At 54.6% G+C, this 12,908-nt stretch overlaps 1 protein-coding gene across 1 annotated transcript in view; it reads left to right on the top strand.

Moving 5' to 3' along the window:
• The window catches only part of Glis1 (GLIS family zinc finger 1), a 188,756-nt gene that overhangs the window by 174,314 nt on the left and 1,534 nt on the right, over nucleotides 1-12,908 (top strand). Inside the window, exons 5-9 of the mRNA XM_085686366.2 lie at nucleotides 19-129; nucleotides 3,279-3,408; nucleotides 7,332-7,488; nucleotides 11,429-11,607; nucleotides 11,980-12,147. Of these exons, the coding sequence (XP_085542492.1) occupies nucleotides 19-129; nucleotides 3,279-3,408; nucleotides 7,332-7,488; nucleotides 11,429-11,607; nucleotides 11,980-12,147 (745 nt within the window). The remainder of the gene's footprint in view (nucleotides 1-18; nucleotides 130-3,278; nucleotides 3,409-7,331; nucleotides 7,489-11,428; nucleotides 11,608-11,979; nucleotides 12,148-12,908) is intronic.

Here is a 12,908-nt window from a genome sequence, read left to right as displayed (position 1 = left end):
GCCTCTCTGATGTTACAGAAGCCATATGCTTGTCAGATCCCTGGATGCTCCAAGCGCTACACGGACCCCAGCTCCCTCCGCAAGCACGTGAAGGCGCACTCAGCCAAGGAGCAGCAGGTCCGTAAGAAGGTAGGTGGCCACAAAGCCAAGACCCATCTCTGCAGACACCTCTAATCCAAGCCGCTTATCCGCATCAAACCAAGTGCCTCGCGCCCGTGTGCACACCACTCTCTACACACTTGTAAATGCTGTTGTTCTACCATCTGCATGTATCTGCCTCCCACCCGGTATACCAGTCCACAACCCTGCCCTTATCACCTCAACCGATTAGACATTCACCCACCAAAAAGCTGGTACCCTATCATGACAATACTCATGCCCAGCTCTGGGCTAGGCATTGAAGATGGAAGAGAGAAGGCATAGATAGTACCCATTTGCAGTGACCTGAGGCACACACCAAGAGGATGCTCCTTGCCATATGATACTGATCACAGCAGGGAGGAAAAATCACATAGACAGCAAGATAAAGGGCCTTGGCCCATATGCAAAGGAATAGAAAGGTCCCAGGAAGAAGCACCAGGAACCATAAAGGATAATGGCCTAGGGGTGTGAGCTCTGGTCCCACCTGCAGGGCCTGCCACTGCTAGCTTGGTGGCCCTTCTGCCCCTATGCTTCCTGCCTCAGTTGCTGACTGAGTGACAGACTATATATATGTCCAGGACTGAGCCTGTAATTGGCACAGATTCCCAACACAGAAGGAAAGGGTGGGCACTGCCATTCTCTTGCAGTGCAGGCAGGCGAGTTCGGGTCAGAAGTGTGTGCCTGGAATGAGCCACGGCACCTTGTGGGACCAGTGTATTCATATCTGTACATAGCTGGGCACTCACATGCTGGAAACCCTGCCTAGTATTTGAACTGTCCTGAGGACATTCAGTGCCCTCAAGTGGCCTTGAGAGATTCTTCTGGGGCCATGTGGAGCATGGGGATGGCAGAGTGAAATGTACATTCAGCGGTAAGAACAAAGAAGATAGTGGGGGTGATCTGAGATGCAATGATGGAGACCTGGGCTGACCCAGGCAGCGTCAGGACCCCAGGGAAGCCTCCGTGGTGGTGTCCTTCACCAGGACTGAAAACCTGAGGAGGAGAAAGGTTTGCATGAGAAAGTCAGCTGGAAGCTGTGGGGGGTGGGGGACAGGTCATGCAGTAAGGAACGGACAGCGACCTTGGGCAGAGCACCCTGGCCCGGGCACTCAATCCCCAGGGCCGTGGGAGTGAGGGTACAGGGACAGGCAGGAGCCATCTCAGCAGCTCTAGCAAAGTAGGAAGGCACAGGGAAAGCCACTAACTCCCTTAATCAATATTAGAAGTGAGCACTGTGATCCACACCCCATGACCTTGGATGCTGCTGTGAATAAAACAGCAAAACCCTACAGCCGGGGAAAATAGTTTCCATTCCATGGGATGGACAGAGAGAGACAGGGTACCAGGAGAAAGCCTACCTCATGATGGAGATGGCATGCAGCTCATCTTGGAGGCACTGGGAACCATTTGAAGGGTAGAGCAGAGGAAGGTAGAGTCAGGATATGCAGCAAGCCTGTCGGTGCAAACACCACCACATCCTTAACTCACTGAGAAGTGGGACAAGCCACTAACCCGGTGGCTCCTCAGCTAGACATTGTACCTGCTGCTTTGTTGACCGTAGCTGGCACCCTGTGAGTGGGCTCTAGCTTGTGTCCATCTCACATACATTAACAAAGTAGCCCAGTCACACAGCCCAGGAGAGATAGCCAGGATACCAGCTCCTGACGCTGCCTCAGGGCAGCAAGGGATAGCTCAGGCTTCCGTAGGCTGGAGCTAGGTGCCAAGGAGGCTGCTGTCCCCAGTGGACTGGTGCCCAAGGACCAGAATCCTGCCCTGGTTTTCCCAGGCCCATGCTTGACTCACATTGAGCCCCCAGGGACTTGGGCTGCAGATCTGCAAACTTCCCAACAATAAGCATCCATTAGAGCCATCGGGGATGATGGATCTTTCTGGGTAAGGCGACCCTTGTATTATGACAAGTCCTTGGCAGCCCTTCTACATTTTGGAGAGAATTAGAAATGCTTTTCTTCCTTAATTCTCCTCTCCTGCTGTTCCTAATCCAATCGACATTGCGGTCTGCAAGAACATGCCTTGGCCCTCTTTTGCCAAAAACTTCATTTACATGGAAAACAGCTGCCGGGTCAGGCGCTGAGAGCCCAGTGCGAGACTGGCATGCCTTCCCTGCCTGGTCAGCCCTCCCTCTGCCTGGGAAGGTGGAAAACCCCTTGCGGCTGACTCTCAGCAGCCTGAAAACACAGGCAAGGCCCTGGCCTTCTCGGCACCTGTTTTGACCTGGTAAAGTGAATGTTTGGACAGAGCCTTGGCTCTTGACTGTTTGGGGATTTCCCTGGAAAAGGGTCATCACCCATGCAGGTACCTGCCCCTTGTCACCCAGTGTCTTCAGAGCCCCATCCTGGTTGTTTTTGTTCCATCTGGAGACGTAAAGATGTTCCAAGGTATCCCAAGTGGTGTTGGTCAGATTATCCCAGCCAGGTTCTACTGCTAGCCAAACAGCTCGAGTCCACACAGTAACTCACTGGGCCACTTCTGTGGCCCTTTGGAGTCGGGCAGCTGGAGCCGAGCCAGCCCCACACACGGTACTTCACAGATCACTTCTGTGAATGGCAGAAGCAATGACAGCTCCAGAATACAGGCAAGGTGGGTGAGATCCAGAGAACTCAGTTATCCACTGACGCACAGGGAGAAGTGCTGTGGGACTGGGCCCGACCCTGGATTCTTTTCGATGTCCTTCATAGGGACAGGGAAGAGGGAGAAAGGCACTCTTGCCAAGCGACGTCACTCCTGCTGCCACAGGTGGCCCTGACGGGAGCTGCAAAACCCCAATAGTTACCCTTGACCTCCCGTCCCAGTATGTGCTGGAGCCACACCTCTAAACCTGATCCCTCCCAAGAAATCCCTCCCAAGAGACACAGGACCCTGACTCCAACCTGAGTGGTTCCCCTCCCTCCTTCCCTGGCTCAGTGGGCTGAACGTATGCCCAGCCTTTCTGGCATACTTCCTCGTAGGAACATCTTCTAGAAAAATCCTTGCATGTCAAATCCTGTCCTGCATCTCTTCTCAGAAGTCCTTACAATGTCCACTAGCAACTTTCCCAGTGAGGAAACCAGCACAGCACAGACGGGGTGCCCGTGGGCAGGTGGCCGGACACTCACACCTCCCCACTGCTTGCTCCCCAGCTGCACACAGGTGCTGATCCAGAGGCTGTCCTGTCCGAGTGCCTGGCAATGCAGCAACTCCAAGCATCCACACCTTTGCCTGCCAGCAGGGGGAAGGGTGGCCAAACCCTGAGCCAGGAGCTACTCCCAGGTATGTGTGCAGGAGACAGTGCCAGGGCACAGCCAGTCACTGCCAGCCCAAGGGCCCACGGGTAAGACTCGCTGCAGAGTGCTTTGCCCCCTCGGACTTTGGACTTCGCTGCTTCTGTCCCCTTCCCTTCAAGATGGCTTCTCTAAGTAGGTAGATGTTCATGAACACTCCTGCTGCCATAAGAGGGCGCCCACTCCCCCTTAGTCTGGCCTCAGGCCTCCTGAATACAGCTACGGGAATGTCTGACAAGTCCCTTCCCAGTCCTTCACCACAGTTGCTCTTAGCCTGCTCTCAGAACCTGTCTCCTTGTCCCTGCCTCTAGGAAGTCTTCCTCAGGACTGTCAGCGTTTTTCTCCTGTCTCCCCATCAGCCTGTGACTGGGAACTCCTCTGGGGAAGGCCTGAGTCTGCCTCATTCCAGAGTCACCAGCACCCATGTGGGGCACATGCAGAATCAGGCTGGGGGACATGTGGCCCTGCCTGGAATGCTGAATAGAGTCCACATCCCTGAGTGTAAGCCAGATTCTAATCCACAGTGAGGCATGCCGAGATGCACCCAACCAGTTCAGTCTGGACTTGAAGTCCTGTTCCGTGTCCAGCATGACTCCTTCAGAAGAGAAAAACCAAGACTTGGAAAGGATGGGCAGTGTGGTCGGAACCACAGCCTACTCACTGCTGAGTTCTGCGACCCACTGTAGGGCTCTCTGGGCCAGACTCTGCAGGCCCGTTGGACAACACTCAGAGCCACTGGCCCCGCAAAAGCAGCAGCAGCTGGCTGCAGGGCACACTCGGGCCATGGCAGGAATCCTGACTTTGTGGCTTGGGAACACTGCCCAGCTGCGGGCAGCATGGCCTTTAGATTGAGCCGATGGTTCTTGTGCTGTGCCTTCTCCCCTTGCTCTCCGAGGAAACCACAGCCACAGAGCAGAGAGCTCGGCTGCCCTCTGGGATTTCTTGAATTACTCTAACCGTTTAAAGCATTTTCCTTTTATTTTCTAATTTTACTCTTCGCCCCCATCATTGACGTAGTAGCAGCAGACTCTAAAACATGTCAGGGCCCTTACCAGACAGCCTCGAAAGAGCAGCTTTTCGCCCATCTGCAAGGCCTATTGTGTGAAGATGCCTCCGGGGTGTATACAAGGGGTGCATGCAAGGAGGACCACACACATACACCTCAGCTATGTACCCCAAAACTGCTGCACTGGGACAGGAAAGGGCTTAATCCTATTGCTGGGACCCCAAGCTAAGGACTCCTGCTGATGAGGTCACAGCTGCCTGGGGCCCTGGGGCCTGCAGCCCCTATGTGCCTACCTGGAGAGGACCAATTCATCCAGATCAGCGCAGGTCAGCCTAGGAGCCTCTTTGCCGTCATCGAGAGGCAGGGACAGCAGCAATCATTGTCTCTCTTAACAGATACTGTCTTGAAAGCCTCATTAGTGAGAAACATGTCCACCAGGGCATGGTCAAAGGAGGAAGGCCCTCCTGTTAACAGCATGCCTGTCTACCCTGCTGCCTAGTCTGAGGAGGTGGTCTTTCTCTGTGTTCCTCCTATGCCTGCCGTGAGGAAAAGGTGAAAGAAAATCCATCCCAGGAGCTATTCAGTGGGAAGCGGTCAGCTGCCCACTGCTCACTTCCCTGGGGAGGTGCCTGACTGAACCCAGGCTGTGCCCCTGAGGCCTTGCTCTTCATTGAATGTCTCCACCCTACATAATTCTTCATACCTACTGTGTGCCTGCTGTGGACTGGGTCCTTCACTCCAGCAAGAGCTGGGAAGGATGGCCTGCCAGGCACTCCCTGGGGCTAGTCTGCACACAGACGCCTGAGGCACAGTGGGAAACAGATGTTAGGGCCAGAGGCTAAGTGCTCATGGCTGATGATTGATGTTGCTGCTTTACAGCCCAAAGTGGTGTGGAATGGGGAGGCTACAGGCCCAGTCCCCACTCCCACGGCCCTTCAGGGTCTGGTGATCCTTTCATCCCACGCACTGCCCACGGACATGCTCCATCGCGGCTATACAGATGGGCACGGGCCAAGACAGCAGTAAAGGCAGGGGATAGATTCTAGGAGGCTGGGTCAGAAGAGTCCAAAACAGAGAGGGTGAGGGAGCGATGACGTGAGCTTGTCACTATCCGATCTGGAAGAGCACACTTATCTGGCAGGCATGTCTTCAGCTCTACGGGGTGCCATGAGAGGTAGTGGGGTGTGAGAAGAGTGACATCAGCGCTCCAGCCTTCCAGTTGATTAAGGAGTGTACAAAGTGATGCAGGCTGAGCTGCTTCCAGAGCCACACCCTCCTCCTTGCTACCTGACCAAGGCAGGGAGGGCAACACTAGAGAGTACAGCTTCAGGGTGCCTGGGGGCTGCCCAAAGTTTGGGTGTCATCGTCGGCGAGCTGCAGTGCCTGTAGCAGAGCTCAGATCCTCCTTGTATACTTCAGACCCCAGCTCAGTTGGAGGCTCTGCCTCAAATAGGCACCCTCTCCATTTGGTTCATGATGTTCAGGGAGTCTGTTTCTAATTTGTCAAGCTAGGTGTGTGGAGAAAACTGGGCACATAAAAGCCATAGTTCCAACCATGAGGACTGAATAATGGGACTTCTTCTGGTATCACCTAGCCACAGTCACCATCCGGAGTTGCAGGTCATCTGACCTTCAAAGCCAAGTGCTGCTCCAGTAATCAGCTTAAAGACGCTTGGGACCACGTTACCATGGCTCCCTGACTCTGCCTCAGCCCTGTAGCCCAGCCCCATTCAGTTCCTTGAAATAGCCCCTATAGGTTCTAATCAGAATGGCCAGTCTAGGATGAGCTAGCCTTAGAATGCTAAGCAGCTGAGACCATCCTGGAAGAAACCTGGATGTTCCCCCAAATTAGTCCTTCCAGGGTCATGAAAAGCTACTGCCCCTCTCCCCACAACTAGGACAAAATTCAAGAAGTAACAACCAGCAGGGGAGGGACCAGCCAACTGGTGGCCACTGCCCTGGTGTCAGTGAGAGTATAATCCTGGGGAGAGTCCTCCCGGGATGTCACCTTGATGCACCAATTTCAAGAAAAGTGGCATGTCCATTCAAATAAGCACGCTAGGTTAACAAAAGGCAAAATTGATTTTTCTTTTCAGGCAAAGTAGGAGCATCCAAAACGGTCCACCCTTGAGCTGATGGTGTAACTCAGCAATAGTGGTCTTCCCAGCATGCATGAGGACCCAGATGCTGCCCCCAGCCCCACAAAGCAAACAGCAGGCCTTGTTGTGCCCCTAGGCCCCATCCCAGAGGAGGGGTCATCCTCTCCTGACAGGCTACTTTGCAATGCTGCTGCCCTCGGTGGTCCCCAAACCCTCCGCTGGGCCTCTGGACCAACATGTGATTCAGACCTAGTGTTCCCATTGGTCTGTTAGTGCAGCTGTGTTGACAAGGGATAGAAGTGCTCAAAGGTGACTCCAGTCCTTGGGTGGGACCCTAGAGTAGGGTGCAGCCTGGATCACTACCCATAGTAGGCCTTGCAAGGAGCCTCTGCAGCTAGTCACCGGATACCCAGGCTCTGCCTGTGTCTGAGGAGGCAGAGTTTAGCTCCTGCAAAGGGAGCTCCACTATGAAAAGTAGTTCTACCAAGACCCCAGATTCGTTCTGCTTCTTTCCATTCCAAGGTCCCCATCTGCTTTTGGGGATAGAGCCATGCCCTGCTTTTCCAGAGCAGCCCAATGATGATTTGAAACAGCCTGCTCCATACAAGTTCCCAGCCCCATGTGTCTTGACAGTCCCCTCCTCATCTCCATCCCTCACGCTCTGACCCAGACAGAATGGTGCCGGCACCTCTGTGACCCTCCTCCTTAGTGTCATTCTCTCTTCATCAGCAGACAGTCACAGCTCCGGAGAGGTTCACACCCTAGCGAGTGGCCAGAGCCCAGTGACATCTGTTTGGTTCCTTGCAGGTGTGTATCCTGGCCCTGTCACCCCACAAAATGGGCTGGCTTCGGGCATCCTGTCCCCCTCCCATGACGTCCCTTCCAGGCACCACCCGCTGGAGGTCACCACTGGTTCCCACCACCACCTCTCCCCTCTGCCCACCGCCGAGAGCACCAGGGATGGGTATGTATGGCAAGGGGTCATGCCTGAGCACTGTGTCAGAGGTGAGCAAGGCAGAGCATGGCAGGTGACCTGCACACAGGCTGCCATTACAGATGACAGCAGCCTACATTTACGTGTCACTGACTGGGTCCTGTGCTCTGTGTCACCTTCTGGGTACCATATGATCAATGTCTCCCAGGAACACTCCACCACCAGGGGCACATGCCGTTGATCCCCAGGATTCCAGCTGCTCACCTCCTCCTTTCAGAGGCCCCTGGGGAAATTCTGCTGTAGCCAGGCCCCTCAGGAGTACCCCTCCGCCATCTCCCTGGATCTCTGGGCATTTGATACCAGACTTCCCGTAGAAGGGCTTGCCTGGGTCACTGTGTTCAGTGTGCTCCTTGCCCTCTTGGCTGGATCTGCTGAACATGCTGTGATCCTCCTTCATGATCAGAGGGAGTCCCAACCCCTACCCATTTGGCTTATCACTAACAGAAACTTACTCAGATTTGTTGCTATAGGCCTGGCCCCAGCACCTTCCTCCTTGCTTGCTCTCCCCCTCCCCAAGGCTGCATAGTCTGGGCCACTGTACACCTAGGATCAGTCTGGCTTTGCCACCGAATCTGCGGCCTGCTGTTCCTACCTGGGTCTTCTTCCCGTTCATTCATCTGTTCCTTCCCGATTCCTATAGGCAGGTCCCCGGCCCAGTGCCAGGCCACCACTGGCTTTATGTGAAGAGATGTTGGACAGGCTGCAGTTTGGCCATCTGGGGAAGGAGCAGAAAGGGCTGTGGAGGCCCAGAAAGGAAGCCAGCAGGCCAGATGGGCTGCCTGCAGGAGGTGGTGCTAAGCCAGGCTCCAGAGACAGGTGGAGGAGTGGGAAATTCCAGCAGGCATGGTGAGAGCTGGGGTATGCTGGGAGAGGAACCACTGTGTGAAATGCCGAGCTGGAGAGATGATGCCCCAGAAGCCAGACACAAGGCCAGTGATAGAGGTACCCTGAAGGTTGGGCCGGGCCAACAGCACGGGTTAGGAACAGTAAAGAGCATGGGATATGAGGGGGCAACCTGAGCTAAGGCTGGGCAGATGGGGAGGGAACCCAGACAACAATCCTGGCACAAGCTTGACCCTGGCTAGGTGAGAGGAACTCATAGTCTTGGGCCCTCCCTCAGCCTCCTCCATAAAAGGCATTGAAAGGCCTCCTCCAGGCAGGTGGTAAGGATCACCTCCCCAAGCCTGGAGTTGCTGGTGTCACCGAGACATGTCCCATCCACAGTAGCCCCTGCCCTTTCTGCCCCAGCCCAGGCCACCTGTTTTACCAGTGACCAGCCTCAGTATCTCCAGCTATAAGACATTAAACCACAGAGGCCCTTGCAGGGCATGGGCTTGTTACTTGGCCTCATTCATCACCCGCCTGCCGCCGGCATAAGTACCCATCAGGAATGCCTGCAGCGAGAGGCAGAGCGATGACAAGACCAGACCCCAGCCCACCCGCCCAACGCTGGCTTGCAGTGTGGCGAGAGTTATCCCCAGCCGCCAGGCGCCGGGTTCCGGATGCCTGCTGGAGAGAAGGGCCCCATGGCTGACGCGGCCTGAGGCTCGCCTGAATGGGTTTCTTTTTCAGCCCCAGAGGAGAGATGGGCGGGAAGGCCTTCAGCTTCCCCTGCTTGCCAAAGTCAACAGGGACTGGCCACTTGAGGCTCCCCAGCGGTTTGCTGGGACATTTAAATAGCCTGACAGAATTATCTGATTCACTCAAAAATATGCTAAGAGGGCCTGACTTCATGACCAAATGTATTTACCCTGGCTCAGCGGAGACACCAAATTTGGTGGGTTTCGTTCCCAGCCCTGTGGAGGAAAGACATGGATCCCTGGGGCTGCCAGCCAGGTCCAGGGTAACTTACATAGGCTTCAACCAAAGCCCCAGCATGTGCTATGGGAAGCACTTCCCTGCCTCCTGAGAGGACTCCAGATGACCTGCTTGCCATTGGAGCGACACAGATCAGCCTGTGTGTCAGCTATGCGTATTCTATTCAGTTTCACTGGCTGTGAATTTAGTGACAAAGGAGAATTTATGGTGGGTCTGAACAGAGAACCCCAAGATCTGCACTTGCTTCTTCTGTGCACTGAATCCATAGGCTTTGGGGATGAGTGGTTCAGAAGCCTCCTTGTGGCAGGGCATCTTGGTGTACACCTGAAATATAAGCACTCGCGACACTGAGGCAGGAGGATGGCGAGTTTCAGGGCAGCCTGGACTCAACAGTGAGATCCTGTCTCAAAAAGAGCCTGTATGTGGATATTGGCCACTGTTTGCCACATGCCAGGCTCCTCCCTGGGCCTTCCCTGCAAGGTAAGAAGGGGACACGGAAGGTCCTGCACAGTCCTGAAGGAAAGGGATCTTCCACCAGGAGGATGGACAGTGCGGTCATCTGGTCTGTGGCCTGGCCTTCACAGTTGGCATCACACAAAGGGAGACCCTGTCCCCCATGGTCTGTAAACAGTAATGACTGGAGAGGTCAAGTCCAGAGAGTCTCTGAGAGCTTCGCTCTTGAACTTCAGACGGTGACATTCTAAGTGTGTGGAGATGGTGCGGTATTGGCAAGGCTGTGGGGACGGGCTGCAGGGAGCAGAAGGTACCTCCAGTGTGTCCCTGAATTCCTGGCCCCGCCAGAGTCCTGTTTCCTTCAGAGTAGGCACTGACTCGCCCTCAGGTCCCACTGCTCGGAGGAGGAGAATGCACCTCCCTTGACAGGGTTACCTTGAGCCAAGGTCCTCGATTTGCTGTCAGCTCTTCACATTGTGGTGACCCCCCCAACCATAAAATTATTTTGCTGCTACTTCACAGCTAATTTTGCTACTGTTATTTATCATGATGTAAATATCTGGTATGCAGGATATCTGATATATGAGCCCCAAAGGGGTTGAGACCCACAGGTTGAGAACCACTGATAGAGCTGGTCCAGCAAACCCACATGTCAAACCAAAGCCTTGGAGACTTTGCTTCTGCTCTTGCTCCCTCCGTGGGCAAAAATGCACTGTTATATATAGATGGGTTCAGAGTTCCTGTGAGCCGAACTCAAAGGTTCGGAAGGAAACCTGAGGCCTGGAGAGTCTGCAACTAACCTGGGTGCCCTAAATACCCTCAAGACACCTGCATCTCTCTCAAGCCCCATGGCCTCAGCTCACAAGAGCTTCCAAAGGACACAGAGTTGGGCCTGGGTTTCTGGAGTTATGCATGAATGGAGTTAGTGAGCTTCCCATCACAGAAGCTCTGCAAGTAGAAGACAGATGCCCAGGGATGGAGATAGGAGAATTCCCTTAAACACACTGCACAGCAGAGTAAAATGCCAGCTTGCATGTCAGGTGCACTGGCTCTTCCTTATTGAGGACATATATGCACATTGTACTGGGTCATTTGTTTACATGGTTTTGATTTTACCCGCACCAAGACTGGTGAGGCCAGTGCTATGTGGCTACATGGACAGAAAGCACTGTGCAGCTTCTCCAAACTTTGGCTTCCTGGTCTACAAAAGGGCCCTCTAGTGAACCAATCAGATGATCGGTTCACCCCACATCCAGAGTCACCCACAACTGGAGGGCTGGTCACCAACAGAGATGGGTGGCATTTAACCCATAATAGTGACAGCTGCAACGTGTCCGGAGGTCAACATAGCACCCTGCAGGGAAACCAAGGCTCCCAACATTCCAAGGTCTGTGTCTGGTGGAAGTTGCTAGGAGTTTGAACTCTGGTCTGTGGATTTCCAAGGTCATGGGCATCCCTGTCCCTTATCTACTGGTAGTCCTGAAAACTGAGATCACAACTAAAATATAACTCCCGTTAGAACACTCATGACCAAGCAAGAGGCTCATGGATATAATCACAGCATTGTAGATTAGAGAAGGTGGCAAAGCCCTGGGTCATGCCTCACCATGATGAAATCATGCTCTTCTGTCCTCTCCAGCCTAGGACCTGGTCTTCTCTCACCCATGGTCAGCCCACTGAAGGGGCTCGGTCCCCCACCGCTGCCACCATCCTCCCAGAGTCAGTCTCCAGGAGGACAGCCATTCTCCACGCTCCCTAGCAAGCCGACCTACCCACCCTTCCAAAGCCCACCAGCACCACCTCTACCCAGCCCCCAAGGTAAGCTGCATCCAACCCCTTGTGACCAAGAGGACTGACATGGGGCCTGGGGGAGGCAGGTGGGTCCTCAGAACAACAGGCTGGGTTCTGAGGGCCACAGTGGGCTTCTGGCCGTAATGACAGGAAGGAGAGTCCTACTGCTGGGAGGAAGACTGGGTGGGTATAGTAGATCCGGGAGGTGGAGGGCCAACCATCCCATCAGCTGTTGACTGCAGCCAGCCGCATAGGACCACCATTCTATCCCTCGTTCTTTCCCTGTGTGCTCTTCTCCTTCACACCCTCGATGCCTGGAGCAGATAACACGGGGCTGACCCCCCCCCCCCATGACCACGGCTCTTCCTCCATCACCACAGTCCCTGCCTCCTCTTGCAGGGTATCAAGGCAGTTTCCATGCCATCCAGAACTGCTTCCCGTATAGTGACTGCTACCGGACCACCGAGCCAGCAGCCTCCAGGGACGGGCTGGTGGGCGATGCCCATGGCTTCAACCCTCTAAGGCCCAACACCTACTCCAGCCTCAGCGCACCTTTACCTGTCCCTGGTAAGCTGCCCCAAACCTCTCTTCCCCAAGCACTACCAAGGCTAGCGCTGGTGGGGCTTGTGTACTGTCTCCTGTCTATTTATCAACCCCCCACGTCAAGACAGCCACCAGAATGACTGCGTTCCTGCCATGCTCAGCCATATCTAGGTCCTCTGAGTCCCTAGGCTCTCTGAATTAGACCAGAGCTTATGGTCCAATGGTGTTTCACACTGAGTGTTTATCAGGCACCTGCTGAGGTCGGGACTGAGATCGATGCTGACCCTTGCTTCACAGGAAGGAACATGCCTATTTGCCTGCAGGGCCAGGGCTCTGAGAGTGGGCGGGCTGGGGGGGTCTGCTGCCCTAGCCCTGATTGGGTAGAGAAGTGCAGTGGACAGGGAAGGCTGCATGTTGTCCAGAGTTGGAATCTAATCTGTCCAGCAGGCAGATTAGAGCTCGGGGCAGCACATTGGTGGTAGAACCTCCTTCTGAATTACCTAAGCTGAGCCCCAGCCAGATCAGCTTCAGGGTCCAGATCTGGTAGCCATAATGCCCTACAGGGGGGCTCTTGAGCAGCACAGTGGGGACTGAGGGACATGGACATTGGACACAGGGCCAGGCAGAGAGGACACCGGTAAGCACAGACCTGTGGCTTCATCATCACTGGGGGTCTGGCTGTGTGCACGTTCCCACACCTGCTCTATGTCTGTGTTCTCCCTTCCTGTGTTGTAGAGTGCATCTGTGTGCATGTAGGGCTGGCACATGCACACAGAGCCCCCATG

This window comes from Myodes glareolus, chromosome 3 (genome assembly GCF_982192425.1).
Source record: "Myodes glareolus chromosome 3, mMyoGla1.1, whole genome shotgun sequence".
NCBI lineage: Eukaryota > Metazoa > Chordata > Mammalia > Rodentia > Cricetidae > Myodes > Myodes glareolus.
This window is presented reverse-complemented; position numbering and strand designations above follow the sequence as displayed.